Below are 17,134 nucleotides of genomic sequence, written 5' to 3' on the forward strand. Positions count from 1 at the left end.
GAGAGATTTACTTGTGTTATACTGAATTCAACTATGAATCAAGTTTCATTTACTGCAAAGCAAGATCTCTGCCATTACTGCCAGACTGCCGTGGTTGTTGTAAATACAGAACCGAACTGAAGTAAAACTGCGTACCTCCAGTTTACTAGTCAAAGCTACCAGGACTCATGTTAGTTATTTCATTGATAACCCGAGAAGTCCTGGATGAGGTGCTGGCGTCACGTGACAAACGACTGTTAGTATTCATAGGCTGTAAAACCCATTTTGCCACTGTGTGGCAACTGAGTCAGGCACCTTTGCCGCCATTGCCGGGAGAGATCGCAGAGCCACCTGTTATATCCATCTTGCTTCTCCGTGGTCTCTCCCACATTGGCGCGCCCCACTCGGATGCTGCACATGTGGTGTTGCATTTGTATAAAGTTCATTCATTGTGTGTGATTCAGTAGCTTGACTAAGACTCCAGTATTTGAGTCAGAACGTTGCTGCTGTATGCTATTGTCTTGTGGAGAAAATAAAATTAAATCCCTGCGGGGGTTGTGAACTCTGCACCAATTGATGCTGCCAGACACTTTTCCTTGGACTACGATTCGTGATGTGGGTCAGATCATCCTTGCTGGCGTACATTCTTAGACTGCTCCACCACATGGGACTGTTTAGTGAGTGCTGTGGATCTTCCTTCTTGTTTGCTTGGCCAATGGTCAGTCTGGTTGAGCTCTAAAGACCCTGGATGTGGATGGGAGAAAATTCCAGAAGGTCAACCATCATTGCAGTCCTCCACCAATCTGGGCTTTATGACAGAGCGGCCAGAAAGAAGCCTCTCCTCAGTAAGACACATGAAGCCCACCTGGAGTTTGACAAAAAGCACCTACAAAGGACTCTCAGATTGTGAGAAACAAGATTCTCTGGTCTGATTAAACCGAGATTGAACCTTTTAGCCTCACTTCTAAGTGTAATGTCTGGAGGAAACCAGGCGCCGCTCATCACCGGCCCCAAACCATCCTACAGTAAAGCCTGGTGGTGGAGCATCATGCTGGAGAACAGGCAGACTGACCAGGGTTGATGGAAAGATGAATGGAGCAAAGTACAGAGATAATGAAAACCTGATCGAGAGCACAAGGGACCTCAGACCAGGCAGAAGGGTCACCTTTAGAGATGAGCGAGCATACTTGCTAAGGGCAATTGCTCGAGTGAGCATTGCCCTTAGCGAGCACCTGCCCGCTTGAGAGAAAAGGTTTGGGTGCCGGCGCGGAGGAGCGGAGAGTTGCGGCAGTCAGCAGGGTGAGAGACGGAGAGAAAGATCTCCCCTCCGTTCCTCCCCTCTCTCCCCCGCAGCTCCGTGCCCGCCACTGGCACCCGAACCTTTTCTCTCGAGCGGGCAGGTACTCGCTAAGGGCAATGCTCACTCGAGCAATTGCCCTTAGCGAGTATGCTCGCTCATCATTAGTCACCTTCCAACAAGACACTGACCCTAAGCACACAACCAAGACAACACAGGGGGGCTAAGGGACAGACCTGAGAATGTCCTTGAGTGGCTTAGCCAGAGTCGTGCCTTGAACCCAACTGGACATCTCTGGAGAGACCTGAAACAGGCTGTCCACAGACGGCCCCCATCCAATCTGACAGCTTGAGAGGATCTGCAGAGTGATGGCAGAAAATCCCCAAATCCAGCTGTGCCAAGTTCATACCAAGACGACTGCAGGCTGTAATCACTGCCAAAGGTGCTTCAACTAAGTGCTGAGCGCGGGGCGTGATCACTTCTGGCAAGCCAAATGTTACTTATTAATTGTTTAAATATGTACAAAGATTTCCAATATTCTGTTTTTCCTTTGTCATTATGGGTCACCGAGTGCAGAATGATGGGGAAACATATATTTTTTAATTTGCAGAAGGCCACAACATAACAAAATGTAAAAAAAAATGTGAAGGGCCTGAAGACTTTCCCGACCCACTGTATGAGTTTGTCAATCGTAGCAACCAACAGTTACAAAAGTTATCATGTCACTCATACTGCACGGTGAAAGCCATGAAAAAAAAGCATGGACAGAACTGATGTGTTCTTATACCCTGTCACCTCCAAGAAGTTAAAGGGGTTGTCCAGTTGTAAACTACGGATGGCCTATCCTCAGGCTAGGCCATTAATAGTAGTGGAGGTCTGTCGCCTGGGATCCCTACCAACCAGCTGTTTGCCGGGCTGGTGAGCTCATGCACCGATCTGATTTCTGCACGAAGCACACAGTTCCGTTCCCACTACATTGGCCAGACTTGGTATTGCAGGCCAAGTTCCCTTTCATTTCAATGGGAAATTTGCTTGCAATACCAAGTTTGACCACTGCAATGTCTGCTTCCTGCAGAAGTCAACTCAGTGCATGAGTGTGCCGGCCCAGTGAACAACTGATTGGTGGGTGTCCCAGGCCGTGGACCCCCACCAATCTACTATTGATGACCTATCCTGAGGATAGGCCATTAATAGTTTACAACTGGACAGCCCCTTTGATAAGTTATATGATACATTATACATACCCCAACATGGTACCGGTAAAAACTACAGCTTGCCACAACTAACAAACTGTTACATTGCTAGATTGACGGGAAATGTAAAAAATCAATGGTTTTTGTAAAATATGTTGTGTCCTAGAATGTTTCAATCCGAAGGCACCGCACACTTTTTGGTGATGTTGATGCATGTGATGGTTTTATGACCCTCTTTTTTTCTGAGGGGGAGGGGGATGATAATACAATCGTTGTTGCCATGTTTACTTTCATGGGAATGGTTTTTGAAATGTATTTTTTTCCTTTTTTTGTTTTTTTAGAGGTAATGTGTACAAAAAGGTAAAAAATATCATTCTTAATGTTGAAAGTGAGTCCATTAATGCTGGCATCAAACATAGGAATGGGATTCCCCTTTTGTTTCGAACGTCTTGCTATATAACTTGTCTCGGATTACAGGACCTACGGCGACAGTTTAGGCCGTTTTTCTTTTTTTGCAATATATTTGTATTTTATTGTACAATCTGTTTCACTCATTCTTGTGTAAATGACATAAAGGACCTCTGGGGGGGGTTATGGGGGGGCACGCACAGCGAGTGCCCCCTAGAGGTCCTTTATGGCATTCCTCCTGTGGCTGGGGCATCCATAGGAGCCACATCCATGAGAGCCCCAGTCACAGGGGAATGCATCCCCCTATGGTTACAGTTGCTGGCAGAGCTCATCTGGGTTTGCTAAGACCCAGCACCTTCCGCCATCCTGGAGAGCAGCTGGCGACCGCGCTTCCTCTACGGGTAACTGAACCATAGCGCAGTCTGCAGTGCTTACAATAAATGGAAACCATTTGGAAAGCTTTGTATTGGAATCCATTTTTTTGAAAACCCATTAAAATCAACAGGGGAAAAAATGGATCCGTTTATCTCAGTTTTAATTCCGTTTCTCTGCTCAGAAAACGCAGGTGTGAATGGAGCCAACATGTCTGCCGAGGTTCCTTCAATTCCCACCAAATCCACCTGCTGGAGTGAAACTATGAAGCATTTGTGACAATTGTCCCAATTCATGAATGTGGCCAAGCAGCAGGCCACGCCCACTATTTACCTGCTTCTACAAATGGAAGTGCGAAAACATCTATAATGGGGCTTATTTATCAGCATTTGCACTGGAAGTGAGAGAATAGACACAACTGTGGCCTAAAATGCACCCAAAAAGGCACAAATAAATGTGGGCCGTGGTACTTGTCCGAGAATGGCTGGAGTTGGCAGACTTCCCCCAAAACTGAACTGCTTTATAGCGGATTAGGGAGTTCTATACAGCCGGCAGGGGTGACACCAGCGCCAACCGACGGATATTCTCAGCCATGACGGGGCGAGATGGGAATACCCCTTTAATTTAACCAAAATAATTCCCTTCAAGCAGGACCTCCAGAAAGTGTCTGCAGTCTGGTATACGAAGCCCGACGGCACAGAAGCTCCGACTGGAGGTGCTGACCGCTCTGGCTGACGGCATGCGGCGCTGTCGGCCGTTGGGTTTATAAGGACCCAGTCCTCGCAGTCCCACGTCTGTAACGGACTGCACTCACCAGGACTTTGTTGTTTTGCTTGGTGATGGTCACGGTCCGTCCTTCTCCACTGGTTTGATCAGACTTAGCTTGGGTTATTCGAATATCCACAATGTCCTCAAAGTCGCTGAATGGCTGCCACAACTGCAAGACAATTTGTTTTTAAGGATATTTTCCAGTAAAAGTGTAGCAAATGTTTAACTTGAGACTTGATGTGTTCAATACCCTGCAGGAGTGATCCTTAAAGTGACAGGCATGGGTGTTTCGGATATGTACATGCATCGGTGGCAGTGGGGAGACGAAAGAAGCTGTACACTTAAAACAATTTTACTTTGTCTGCCATGGTCACATGGTTGTTTACCCACATTATTGCTGCAGCCAATAGGAGGTCCCGACACGGGACGCCATCAATGACGTCCCATAAGCAGGCTGAGGCTCCTACGTTAGAAGCCCATGTGACCACCCAAAAATGCGTAGGACAGAAGGGTCACAGCATCTTCACCCCCCTGGAAATCAATATGAGCGTTGAGCTTCTATTCCATTTCCGGCTCCTCATTACAGACGGGACGTCCGACCCGGAAACATGGTGGAAGCCTACTGCTCCAATTGATTTAAATGGGACTGAAGCTGCTTTGACCCTTATGGGCCCGAGCAGCGATGACAACATCTGGCCTCAGATGATCTGCAAATCGGCAAAGATCTCAAGCGGCAGATCTTCGATGGTCAACTAGTGATGACCTATCCACCGGATAGATCATCTGCTGTAAAAACCCAAAACAGCCCTTTAAGGGAGCACTGTCATATTGTGGGAATCAAAAAAGCGTCCATTATTAGTGTGTAGGGGCGCGAAGGGAGAAATATTACTGGGGGGGGGGGGGCACGAAGAGCAGCACTTCTATCTGGAATACAAGAGGAGGCACTTTTACAGTGTTGTGCACCATTACCGTCTGCGGGATGATATGGGGCACTATCTGGCAATATTGTTTTCAGGGGTGCGGTCTGTGTGGCACTACTTTGGAGATAATTATAATGATGGCAACTTTGTTTACTGCAGTATACTATTTTCAGGGACCGTGTCACACAGCAGCTGCAGTAATAGCCAGGTTAAATCCAGAGTTTGCGTAGGTCAAGAAAGGGTTAGTGGCTTGCTAGAAAAGTGAGGCCCCAAAGATCTCTGTTGTAAACTTTACACAGACGAGTTGTGACTGGAAGAAATCTTCATGGAGATCTGGGCCGGATAGAAAAGATAGGAAAAGTGAATAACTCCAGGGAGGACGTAATTAAATAGAACTACACTTCAATTACTTATACAGTCCGCAGAGCGCCTGCGTAGAATTGGTATCTATCACTATAGGGTCACTGTATAACAACTCTTATTATAATATGCCTCTAAGACGTTGTGAGTTTAGGTTGGTAGAACCCACTTGTATGAAATTGGCTAAAATTGCCGAAAGAGTATAATTATTGGTTCTAGTGCTTTAACTACATAATGAGCTCAGTTCTGCTCTCACATTTATGTTCTGAGCTTGGTTCTGGTACTATTCTTATGGCAAGAGTTAAGTTCTGGTGCTATATGTATATAGTGGGGTTAGTTCTGCTGCCATATTGATGATAAATAAATACAGGTTGAGGGCGAGCACCCACTGGCGTTTGCGTTTCCCGCGGGAAAAAAACGCAGCGTTTTCGCGGCTTTGCCATTAATTTCCATGGAGAAAAATAAGGACACATATGCAACTGACAGTTCCTATGTTAAAAACGCAAACGCAACGCAAAAAAAACGCCAGTGGACAGGAACACATGTTATCTCTATGCCTGTGCAGGAAAAACGCAAAACGCAAAACGCAGGTAAAAAAACGCCAGTGGGTGCTCGCCCTAAGAGTAGTAGAAAAACTGTGACATTGACTGTGTGCTGACAAATTACACCCACCCATGGTGTCTGTGGTCATGCAATAGGTATTAGTGTAGTATGTCTCCACTGGAAGTATGGGTTGGCCGGGTTTGCCTACAGGCCACGCCAAGGTCACACCCAAAGCTGACAAAATCGCTTCCTTAGTAGAGCCATATTAGACTAATACCCGGTCCATCTTATGTAAAGGCCCATTTACACTGCGTGTACTCACTCCTATGCTGCTGCTGTACAGGAGTGAGTATCGCTGGCTCGCTCAGCAGGGAGGCGGGGGGCGGTTGGAGGAGATTTCACTCCTCGCCCCTGCCCCTCTCTATTCAATTTAGCATCAGCTGTTCAGCACCGAACGGCTGCTGTTTACACTGAACGCTCATCAGTGCGGCTTAAAATCCTGAAGGCTGATTGCTCAGTATAAAAAGCAGCCATTCAGTACTGAATGGCCACTGCTAAAGTAAATGGAGATGCGCAGGGGGATGGGGGGGGGAGCGAGGAGTGAAATCTCCTCCAGCCGCCCTGACGGCCATGTTTGGGCCTGGAGAAGGAGGAAAAAAAGAGGACAAACACGGAATATACAAGGGGGGAATTAGTGTACTATGTTTCCACTTCGGAAGCAATTTTGTCAGCTTTGGGCGTGACCTGGGCGTTACCTGTAGGTCAGCCCGGTGAACCCATACTTCCAGTGGAGACATACTGCACTAATACTTGGTTTTGTGTGGTCATCCGCAGTGTGTCTATAATCTTGGGCCAGTGCTTTGTGCTTGCCCCCCAGGCTAAAATTTGCCAAGTAGGCCTTGGTCATATGCTCTAGTAGATCGATGAGACAACCGCTTTAAAAGGGTGACTGGGATAAAGTTTTTTTTCTTTCATTATGTAACTAGTTACATAGTATTCAGTATATCATTCAGCTGGTATTACCTTGTTTAGGCATTCCTTTCTACAAATGTGGCAGCGTTTACCAAGATATGATAACTTCCTGTAACAACTTATTAGTTAACCCCTTAGTGACCAAGCCTGTTTGTGCCTTAGTGATGGAGCCAAATTTTGGAAATCTGCCATGTGTCACTTTAACATAGAATAACTCCGTAAAGGTTCTGCAGATCCCGCTGATTCGGATGTTTTTTCGCCACATTTTGTACTTCATTTAGGTGGTAAAATAGACCGATAGGATTTGTGTTTATTTATTAACAGCCTCAAAAATGTTTTCGTATTTTCAACTGTAATCTCAAATATGTGCAAACATACGTACAAATTATTGATAGGATATATATTTCCATCTGTTTACTTTATTCTGGAAGCACATTGGAAAAAGTTTTTTTTTCAACCATTTAGGAGACGCACAAATTTAACATGGATTATCAATATTTTGAGGAACACTTTGTTTTCCTGCACCATCCAAGATTGCAAAGGCTCATAGGTGTCAGAATGATAGAGACCCCCACAAATGACCCCATTTTATAAACTACACCCCTTAATGTATCCACTGAGGGGTCAGGGGGATTTTGATCTCTCAGTTTTTTTAGGACTTAATGCAATTTAGTGGAGAAAAAATAAAGTTTCATGTTTTTGCAAATATGTCATTTTAAAGGCAGGTTTATTTTCTATAATGTGCATGAAAATAAAGACGTTCACCCCAAAATGGATCCCCCGTTTGTCCCGTGTTCAGACACATACCCATTGTGCCCCTAATCTACTCACAGGACACATGGCTTGGCCTATAATGGAGGAACACCCGTTGGATTTCAGGGCACAACGGAATAAATTGCCGGCCCCATTGCTGACTTGTGCGGAAAAAAATTGACTCCCTAAATATAATCCCCCCCCCCCCTACCTTTTTGGGATTCCCTAAATCTTAGATAAAAGTAATAATGTGAACTGTGTGGTTTGTCTGAAGACAGGGGGAATTAGGGGGTCCTGGTTGGGATGGGTACATGGGGCAATAACATTGGGTATCCCTCCTCCTCTCATGCTTTTTGGGGGGTATTTTTTGCGGGGATGGGGTGTAAAGTGGCGCTCTGTACGTTTCCGTTATCCTGCTGCGGTGCGGCGGTCTCACACAGGAGGCGCTCAACAAGCTGCTCCTGGAGCTGCAGGAAGGCGATCTGAATAACGCCGGATGTGGAATCCCCTCTTGTACGTATTTTGACTCCGTGTCTTTGCAGTAATGCTAAGGATTATTTCAGCGTTTCCTCTACGTATAAAACTTACCTTTAGGGGTTAAACAATTGGGTGAGTTTGTCCCGTTTTGTAGACTCGAAAGTCCAACCCGCAAAACGGGACGAAATGAAACCATTGATTTCAATAGTTTCGCTTTGACTTGCGCGTTAATACTGCGTGTGAGAGAAGGCAGCACTTGCCCCATCCTTCTCGTAGGAAGTTTTCCACTTGCGAGATAAGAAAGGCCCGGACCCATCCTCCTGCTTCCTTCCTTCCCACTTGCAGTAGCATGAAATTCATTGCTCATGCGCAAATACACTCCGCAGCAGTGAGCATGTTTGCGCTCATCTCATTCTCCGATTAGAGGGGATCATATTCTTCACTCCCACACCATGTAGCCCAGTAGAGAACGCAGTAAAAGTCTATGACTGAAGACACCCTGTTCGTGTTCACGGCTCATACATAGACACACACAGATGTAGTACCCAGAGTTGGGGTCCCACAACACTGCTATTCCTGCTCAATGTAAATATAAGTGTATATAGTTGTGAATGTGTGTAATTATGTGCATATCACTTTAAATGTTCAAGAACGTGTTAAATTGTGGTGTTCTTACTGCTCAACTTTGCAGAATACACCCTAACCTGCTCTATTACCGGTCAGTCACCCCGAGCTAGCTTGGGATTGGATGGTTATTTCTCCCCTAGTTTAGGATTGGTTAAGAAGAAAGGTATAAAAGGTAGACAGTGAGTGGAGTTAGCCAGTCCACCCAGCTCGGCAGAGTCTGAATGAGCCCAGGGAAGAACAAGGAGACCCCCTTTGCTAACAGCCAGTGTGGTGGGAAGGAAACATTAAGTGTGAGTACTAACAATGCAAGTTTATGCTGGAGAAACAGTGAAGGAGAGAGAAATGAGAGCAAAGGGAAACAGGAGAGAAAAGGAAGGGACCACATTGTGGATTTTATGCACAGTATTAGACAAGGCCAGGAATGAAAGCTGGAAGCGATTTACTGCGATGTGTTGCCACAGCTCCTTGAGAAGTGTTTGCAATGCAATATCTACTAGTGTAATTCAAAGTCTTCAAATACTTCTAATCAATGTGATGTAAAGCTGCACTACCATTTCCGGGTTAAATCTGTCACTTCCAGCAAATAAATTGTTTTACCATCTACAGTCTGTGGCCTGAAGTCTCTTCCCATCACTGACATCCTGCACTGAGGTACCACACCAACTCTTCAGGGACAACGACTAAGAGCCCCATTATTGTTTATTTCTCCAATTTCTATATTTATTATTTTTCTCCGGAATGGGTCTTACCCATATGAAGACTGGCCTCATGATAAACCAACATCTTCCCCTACCCGACTCTATGCGTAGCAGGTTACAACTGGCTATTTTTATTTTTTTATTATTTTTACCTCTGGTGTGGTAAGACCCTAGACTTCAGCCTCTTTTCCACTCTGCCAGGAGGAGCAGCAGAGCCACCATGACTACCAGCTCATTCCCCCTAGCTGCTTAATGCCTCCTACGTCTGGGTCGCTGCACAGAGAAAAGCTAAGTAACTATATCCTCTAGCATGAAAAGCTGTAAAAATAAAAAAGGGCCGAAAATTGTAAAAAAAAAATACATATTATATTTGTTATATGAGATTATTGAAGAATTAGAATTGGTTCGACCACGGAATAAAAGGTACTTCCTTTCTACAATGAATCCCTTCCTAACGAAGTGCTACATGGACACGGTTACCTGTTACCTGCAGGTCCAGTCTACTCACCTCACTGTCTGCCTCCTTCCAAGTAATGCCCTTGCACCTTGAGACTCTTAGCACCAGGTCTTTGCTGTCCCTCTGGGTGCTTTTAACGTGAAAAGTCTCAGTCCCAAAGCCTGGATCCAGTTTCTCTAAATCCACTAGATATTTGATTTTGATGAGAGTGGCGCTGAGGGTGCAGGCCCGCATCTTCTTCAGGGAGCGCTGAACATTCCTGCGTAATCTCTTGCGGCTGAAGAAGTTCAGGTTTACAATGCTCTGCCGTAGACTTTGTGGCACGCAGTGCTTGTAGCTGCAAGAGGGAAGAGAATGTTATACCGGGCGACCATGATGAGCCCCACTCCATACGGCAACTAAGACAGATGGAGTGATACCTCTACAGCGCCATCTACTGGAGGGCAGCATTGCTTCAAATCAAAGGGACTTCATAACAAGTCTTATCAATGATTGCGAATGGGAAGCCAGAAGACCATGCACAGACGACTGTTTCGGGGTGATTGCCCCTCATTGTGCAGATTGATGGCGGCGTATTCACGGACGCAATGTTGTTGCGGAATGTTCCGTCCTTTATGAAAGGTCCCCAACAAAACCGAAGTTATCAGATAAACAAAACCCAATATTTCTTATTCTTCATTAGTGTATAATATGACTCCCCCAGCCAAGGAGCGCCGCGCACATTTAGGGCCTCCCTGTTATTCGGACAGTTTGTCATTGCGGTATTCGGGGATCGTCATTGTTCCCCATCTACAATGTTGCGCGAGGGCTTGTTTCTTTGCAGGGTTTTCTGACGTTATTATTGGTACCATTTTGGCGCAGACAAGATCTTTGTTTGCATCTTTAGAGCACAAGCTGTTCGTGAACCCACAATTCTAACGGTTTTTTATTTTTTTGGAACCCGTTCACTCTGCGGTATAACGAGAACTTATCTTTATTGTATTTTTTTTATACTTTTGTAACATTTGGTTTCTTGCATCGCCATATTCAGAGACACAAATATTTGTATTTCTTCACCTACTACCCTGTTTGCCCGAAAATAAGACGCATCATATTAATTTTTGCTCCCAAATATGCGCTACGTCTTATTTTCAGGGGGTGTCTTATTTTGCCGCAGGAAATCCGTCTGTGGCCGCTAGTCCTTCAATTGGCCAGCTTTGTGGACAATATTTCTCAGAAATCTCGTCCACATGGGACAGCAAATCCGTCACGGCAAAGCTGGGAGAAGCCGGTGTTGTGGTGCGGATTCACCGGCCACAGAAACGGAAAAGCGTGCAGCCAGGTCGCTTCAAAACAAGCAGCTGAGTGCCGTGGGTATTGAAGCAGCATTTTTCCCGGCGGAAATTGCGCTGTTTATCGCTGTGGCCAAACTGTGAGATTTCCGCTGGAAATACGCTCTGTGAGAACCCAGCCTTAAGAATCACACAGGGTGCCTGACTCACACACAGAGCCATAAAAAAATAAGGGCTGTAAAGTAACGTACCTGTCTGCAGACAGAAGTTCCTGTACCATTTGTAAGCAGGGATGGTATTGCAGCTTCTGGCCACCAGGGGGAGCTCATCACAGCAGACATGTACAGCAGGAACAGAACATACAGTATGGACTTTTCCAGCCAGCAAGGGGAGCTCACAACAGCACACTCGTTCAGCACAGCAGGGACAGGATAACAGCAGACTGTCTGCAGATCTACCTATACATCTGGAGGTAGGAGACAACGGGTATGGCAGCAGGGGACAGGCCTCTTGACTTGCCTGCACACTTTACTATGCCTTACTATCGGGGAGTGCCTTATATTTGGGAGTTCTGCAAATTTCAGGGGGTGCCTTATTTTTGGGGAAACACAGTAGGTTGTTTATTACAGACGCTCCTGTTTGACGTGTGGTGCACCAGGAACCCAGAGGTACTGCTCATGCCATTCCAGTATGTATCAGACTTTGTCGCGTATTGATTTGGTAATTGGCAATATATTGCCGTATGGGGGAGTACATCTGGTCCGCTACCTTCCTTGGGTGTTGTCTGACCACTCCCCGATGCAGGTTGTGGTGCGGCACTCTGGGGGGGGGGGGTTGTCCATGCGCCCCGTTTGGAGGTTTAACGCATACTGGCTAAATATAATAAGGACATCAGGACCTGGAAGGAACTCTGAAGGAATACCTTGAGTTGAATGCGGGCTCTACGACCATTACTATACGATGGGAAGTGATGAAAGGTATCCTCCTCCAGCGGGTGACACAAATGAAGAGAAGACATAGGGGGCAGGGATGGTGGAGACAATAGAACAATGGAAGACGGCCCGGGAGAACCTGACCTTGTAGCACTGGAGACTGCGGCACATAAGCGTAAATTCAAAAAACAGGTCTACTATGAAGAGGGTGAGAGTGCGGGACATACGCTAGCGGTGGTCTCTCAGGCACACCTCCATTACAGGGATGAGGAATGGACACGGTACGCTAGACACAGACTTGGCGGTAAGTAGGGTAACGGTGAGACTTTACTACACTTCCTTATATTCCTCCTAGCTTCATAAAACACAGGAACAGATCGCTCGTACTTGGTGGACATAGACCTGCCGAGGGTGACCGATGAACAGAGGGAGCTCTTGGATTCCCCAGTGGAGTTGGGGGAAGTGCTGGAATCTATTCAAAATAATAAATCACGGGGGAATGACGGGCTCTCAGCTGAGCTGGATAAGCAATATGCGGGGCTGCTGTTGCCAAAATTGCTGGAGGTACTAACAGAAGCGGAAAGACAAACAGAACTGCCTCCATCCATCCGAAATGCAATAATTATCCCAAAACCGGGGAAGGATCCACTCTTGCTGGACCCTCATAGGCCCATCTCATTGCTCAATGTGGATGTAAAGCTTCTAGGGAAAGTCTTGGCTAATAGGCTCTCACAGGCGCTCGCGACTCTCATCCATCCCGATCAGAGTGGATCCATCCAGCCCCATCCACTGCGATCAATATACGGAGATTGTTCCTTACTCTCCAGCTGCCCGCGGATGATATGGGACGGAGGATAGTATGCTCATTGGCGTGGGGTGGCCCTTTATGTGGGAAGTACTGAGCAGGATGGGATTTGGTCGGACATATGTGAGACTCATACAACTTCTGTCTACTAACGTGAGGGCCTGTGTCACGGTGAATGGCGGTTGTTCTGAATCCTTCTCGCTGTAGACAGGGCTGCCCGCTCTCGCCGCTCCTATGTGCACTTGGAGCCTCTGGCTAGTGTCTTAAGATCCTGTCCAGAGGTGGTGGGGTTTAAGAGAGGGGAGACAGAGGAGTAAGTGGCGTTATACGCTGATGATCTATTACTATATTTGAGTAATGCAGGCGGATCTCTAGATGCAACAATGTCTCTGATCAAACGGTCCGGCGCGTTACTATAAATTGGAGTATATGATATAATGCCAATAGACGACCCTGGTCTCACTACAGCGGAAAACAAAACACCTATGAAATGCAGACCAGTTATCACGGACCTGGGAGTCAACGTCTCCAGCCATGTAATGGAATATGGGAAGCTGAACCTAGACCCCATGCTGGTGGAATCTAAGAAAAAGCATGGTCTGGTGTGAACTGTCCCTGACGATTGTAGGGAGGGTGAATGTAGTTACCATGATCTGGATGCCTCCATTGCTGTACCTGCTCCATAATTCACCTCACTGGATTGCACAGGGAATCTTTTACAGGGTTAATCGCCTGTTTAGAGATTTGATTTGGCGGGATAAAGGACCTAGAATTAGGCTGGAGACACTGTGTAATCCTAAAGGGATGGAGGACTCGCCCGACCTAACCCCGTAGCGTTTTTTCTTGCATCACACATACAACATTCCAGGGGATGGGATTCAGAGGATATGCGGGATGGGGGCTTCCATCTTCTGAAAACTCATTTCCATAATGCACACTTCTTTGAGGCCCTGGAGAGCTATAGGTTCCGCTGCAGCCCCCAGAATTTCCCAACTTTAGCCCTCATGCATAGGATTTGGTGGAAGGTTAGAGAAATAATGGGTTTTACATGCTATACTCCTATCTGGGACAACCCGAGGCTACAAGAGTTAGAGACGTTGGAGGGCTTTAGGGGTGGAAGGATAGAGCGATAGTGTCAGGGGCGAACATAAAACCCTCTGAGATCTGAGAGATGAATATGGTCTGCCGCACATCTACAATATCTACAGCTCCGAGAGATGTCTGGAGGATCTAGGATTGGGAAGGCTGCTGCCGGCAGAGATTGTAGGAGGTTCTACTAGTACAAAGGGGAAGATATTCTGCATGCTTTCCTATATGCAGGGTCAGATAAACCTGCACTAGCCTCTGCGACAAAAAGTAAATGGGAGGAAGATATCGGTCCAATTGAGGAATCCCTGAGGGCAGAGGTGCTACCGATGACTCCCAAACTGTCCCTGAGTGAGTCTCGTAGGCGGCTATCACAAATCTATCTGCTGCATAGGGTATACCACACTCCGGCGTTCCTATACAGCATAGGCGTGAGAGATACCCCTCTGTGTGATAGATGCACACAGCTGACTTTATACACGGGAAGTGGCGTTGTCCTAAACTGCAGAGGTACCGGACCGAGGTAAGCAGTCTAACCCATAGTGTGTACGGAATACGACTGGAGGTGACCCCACTGGGGCGTTCTGGGATCCGTGAATGATGTGCCCTGGATGACAATGAAAAGTTAGTGGGTGCCTGGAAACTGATAGCACAGCACTGGCTGGATGAGACCCCCCTGATCTGCTGAGCGCAAAGAGAAAGTCACCCAAATTGTAATATGGGAAAAAGCATTTATTGCAAAAGGAATACATTGCAGAACTATTCCAGTATGTGGCTCCAATGGCTGCATGTCTGCATAATGCTAATACTCAATGGAATGACTGGGTTGTGGAAGGGAGAAGTGAGAGGTGAGGGAGATAGTAGTGCCAACCCTTTCATTCTAGGTAACAACTAATTATATTGATGGTCAACTGTCCATCTGAGAATCTGGGAAATCAAAGGACTCAAACAGTAATGTAAGACAGTGCAAGAGAGACTCTGGTCCAGCAGCGTTGTGGGGATGATGGAGGCTGGATAGTGAATGCTGAAGGCCCCGAACTCCAAGATGTCACCTCGACCGACCCAAAAGCACAAGAAAAGTGGTCTTCAATGTGCTCAAAACCAAGCAAGCCGCAGACGATGGGGGCTCTATCGGTGACACCACGAAATAAACATGAACTTTTCAGGCCTTTGCTTCAAGAAGGAATGAAATCTACGCTGAAAAGAGCCCCCACCTACAGTGCAGCCTGCGGGGTCCATCGTCCTCTAGGGCCGCTTTGCTTCCTCTGGCACTATAAATCTACATTATGTATCAGGGAATCCTAAGAAAAACACCTCAAGCCTTCTGGGAGGAAGCTGAAGCTTGGGTGTCTTGGGACCTTCCAGCGGGACGGGCATCACAAGTCTAGCCCAAAGTCTACCAAGATTTGGTTGTAAAAGTAGCCTTGGAAGCTTCTGGAGTGGCCGACAGTCACCTGATGGGAGCCTCGTAGAAGATCTTTGGTGGGACTTGAAGGCAGCAGTTGTAGCAGCACACAACCCCACAAATATTAGTGACCTGGAGGCCACTGGCCATGTGGGTGGGCTGAGATCCCTCGGGAACGCTGCCAGAAGCCACTGACTGCCGCAGGGTATAACGGCGAAAGGGTGGACTACTGAGTACTGAAGGTGCTGGTCCTGAAGGGGCTCAAGAATCCGCAGACTGCAGTAGTCATTAATGGCTCCTACCCACTTGGGGTTTTTTAACTCTGCGTTAACGCGATTGTCAATGGGACTTTCTAATGTTAAAAACACATCGGACAAAGATCCCAAAGCCCGAACTGTGATGCGCGTTACCATTAGAAAGTCCCATGACGATCGCGTGAAAAAACCCGCAAGAAAAACGCAAGTGAGCCGGAGTGCTAACGCAGCACTAAAAAAGATCCCGCTGCGGAATCTGACCCGGCCGGGCGCAGGAGGCCATAAGGCGCCATCTTGTGCTGAATGTGAGAGACCGCTTCTTATCTTATTTCAGTTCTTTACATTCTTCTACTTTTATTGGTTTTCTTGCAGTTTGTAAATTTGGCAAATCATCTGGATTTGCAATGGGGGGGCGCAGTGCATGGCTTGGAGACTCAGCGCACCTTGCAGCTAACAATGACCATCTTTACTTGGCAGCTGGGTGTACATTTACGTCCTGCAGCGTTAGGGTATGTATGAAGGAAGATCTCCCATCATACACCACGGCTCCAACTCCAGGGGGCAACAGCTCTGCTCATCTGTCAGTTCTCACAGCGGCATATAAATCCCCCCCCCCCCATGATGAGATCGCAGGGAGCCGTGCGGGTGTCATGGCAGCCGGGGGCCTTCTGAAAGGGAGTGGCTTAATAGAATGCCCGCCCCATTGTCGTATTACGTAATGCTATAACATAATATCATACTGCTGGAGCGATCTAAGCACCACAAGTTCTTGTCCCCCTGGGGGACTAAAAAAAAGAGCAATAAAGATCAATTAAAAGAATTCACAGAGGGCAGCGAAAAAGTCTAGAAAAAATAATAATCCCTTTCACAGAAGACTTCCTAAAACTAATATCCTTACTGAAACTCTCTAACATTCATGGACACTAAGGGCCCAAGGCTGTAGTGCGGGAGCAGATACTATGGTGGGAGCAGTCCACATCCATCAACCTCCAAGACTGAGGGGGACAAGAGGTCCTTCCCGGGTCTAACACCCCCCCACAATGAGGTACAGCATTAGTGTGAGCACAAGGACTCCCCTATAGCACTTGTTTTAGGGGAGTAAATACATAATTAGTATGGCTGCCTCCGTAAACGTCCGATCTATCAAAGTAACGCATGATTTACCGCACAAGGGGAACGGCATCAGAAAAAAAAGGACGCCAAAAATGCACTTTTTTTGGTCATCCTGTCTTCAAGAAAAAATGTAATGAAAGCAAACAAAAAGTTGTATGTATTCTAAAATGGTACCAAAGGAAACTGCAGGACGTCCCGCAGAAAGTGATCCGCGCACAACGGGGTGGAGGGAAAAATAAAGGTGTCAGAAGATGCGGCAGAAAAGAATCCAAAAAATAAATGTCTTCGAAAAAACACAAGTACTACAGCGAAAAAACCCAAATGACACAAGTCTGGTATCGCAGTGATCGTACGACGCACAAGATACAGGAATCACGTCATTTGTGTTGCAGTTTGTGCGCCGCAGAAACAAGATGCGCCAAATTTAAAAAACCTTTTCACTAC

The 17,134-nt window shown here is 46.7% G+C and overlaps 1 protein-coding gene across 2 annotated transcripts in view; it reads right to left on the bottom strand.

The window, feature by feature from the left end:
* The window catches only part of JAK3 (Janus kinase 3), a 224,072-nt gene that overhangs the window by 128,202 nt on the left and 78,736 nt on the right, over positions 1-17,134 (bottom strand). For both annotated transcript variants that reach the window (XM_066604769.1, XM_066604768.1), the window contains 2 exons: positions 9,876-10,161; positions 4,064-4,186 (listed from right to left, as the gene is read on the bottom strand). In XM_066604769.1, the coding sequence (XP_066460866.1) occupies positions 4,064-4,186; positions 9,876-10,161 (409 nt within the window). The remainder of the gene's footprint in view (positions 1-4,063; positions 4,187-9,875; positions 10,162-17,134) is intronic.

Source organism: Eleutherodactylus coqui, chromosome 5, assembly GCF_035609145.1.
Source record: "Eleutherodactylus coqui strain aEleCoq1 chromosome 5, aEleCoq1.hap1, whole genome shotgun sequence".
Classification (NCBI taxonomy): Eukaryota; Metazoa; Chordata; class Amphibia; order Anura; family Eleutherodactylidae; genus Eleutherodactylus; species Eleutherodactylus coqui.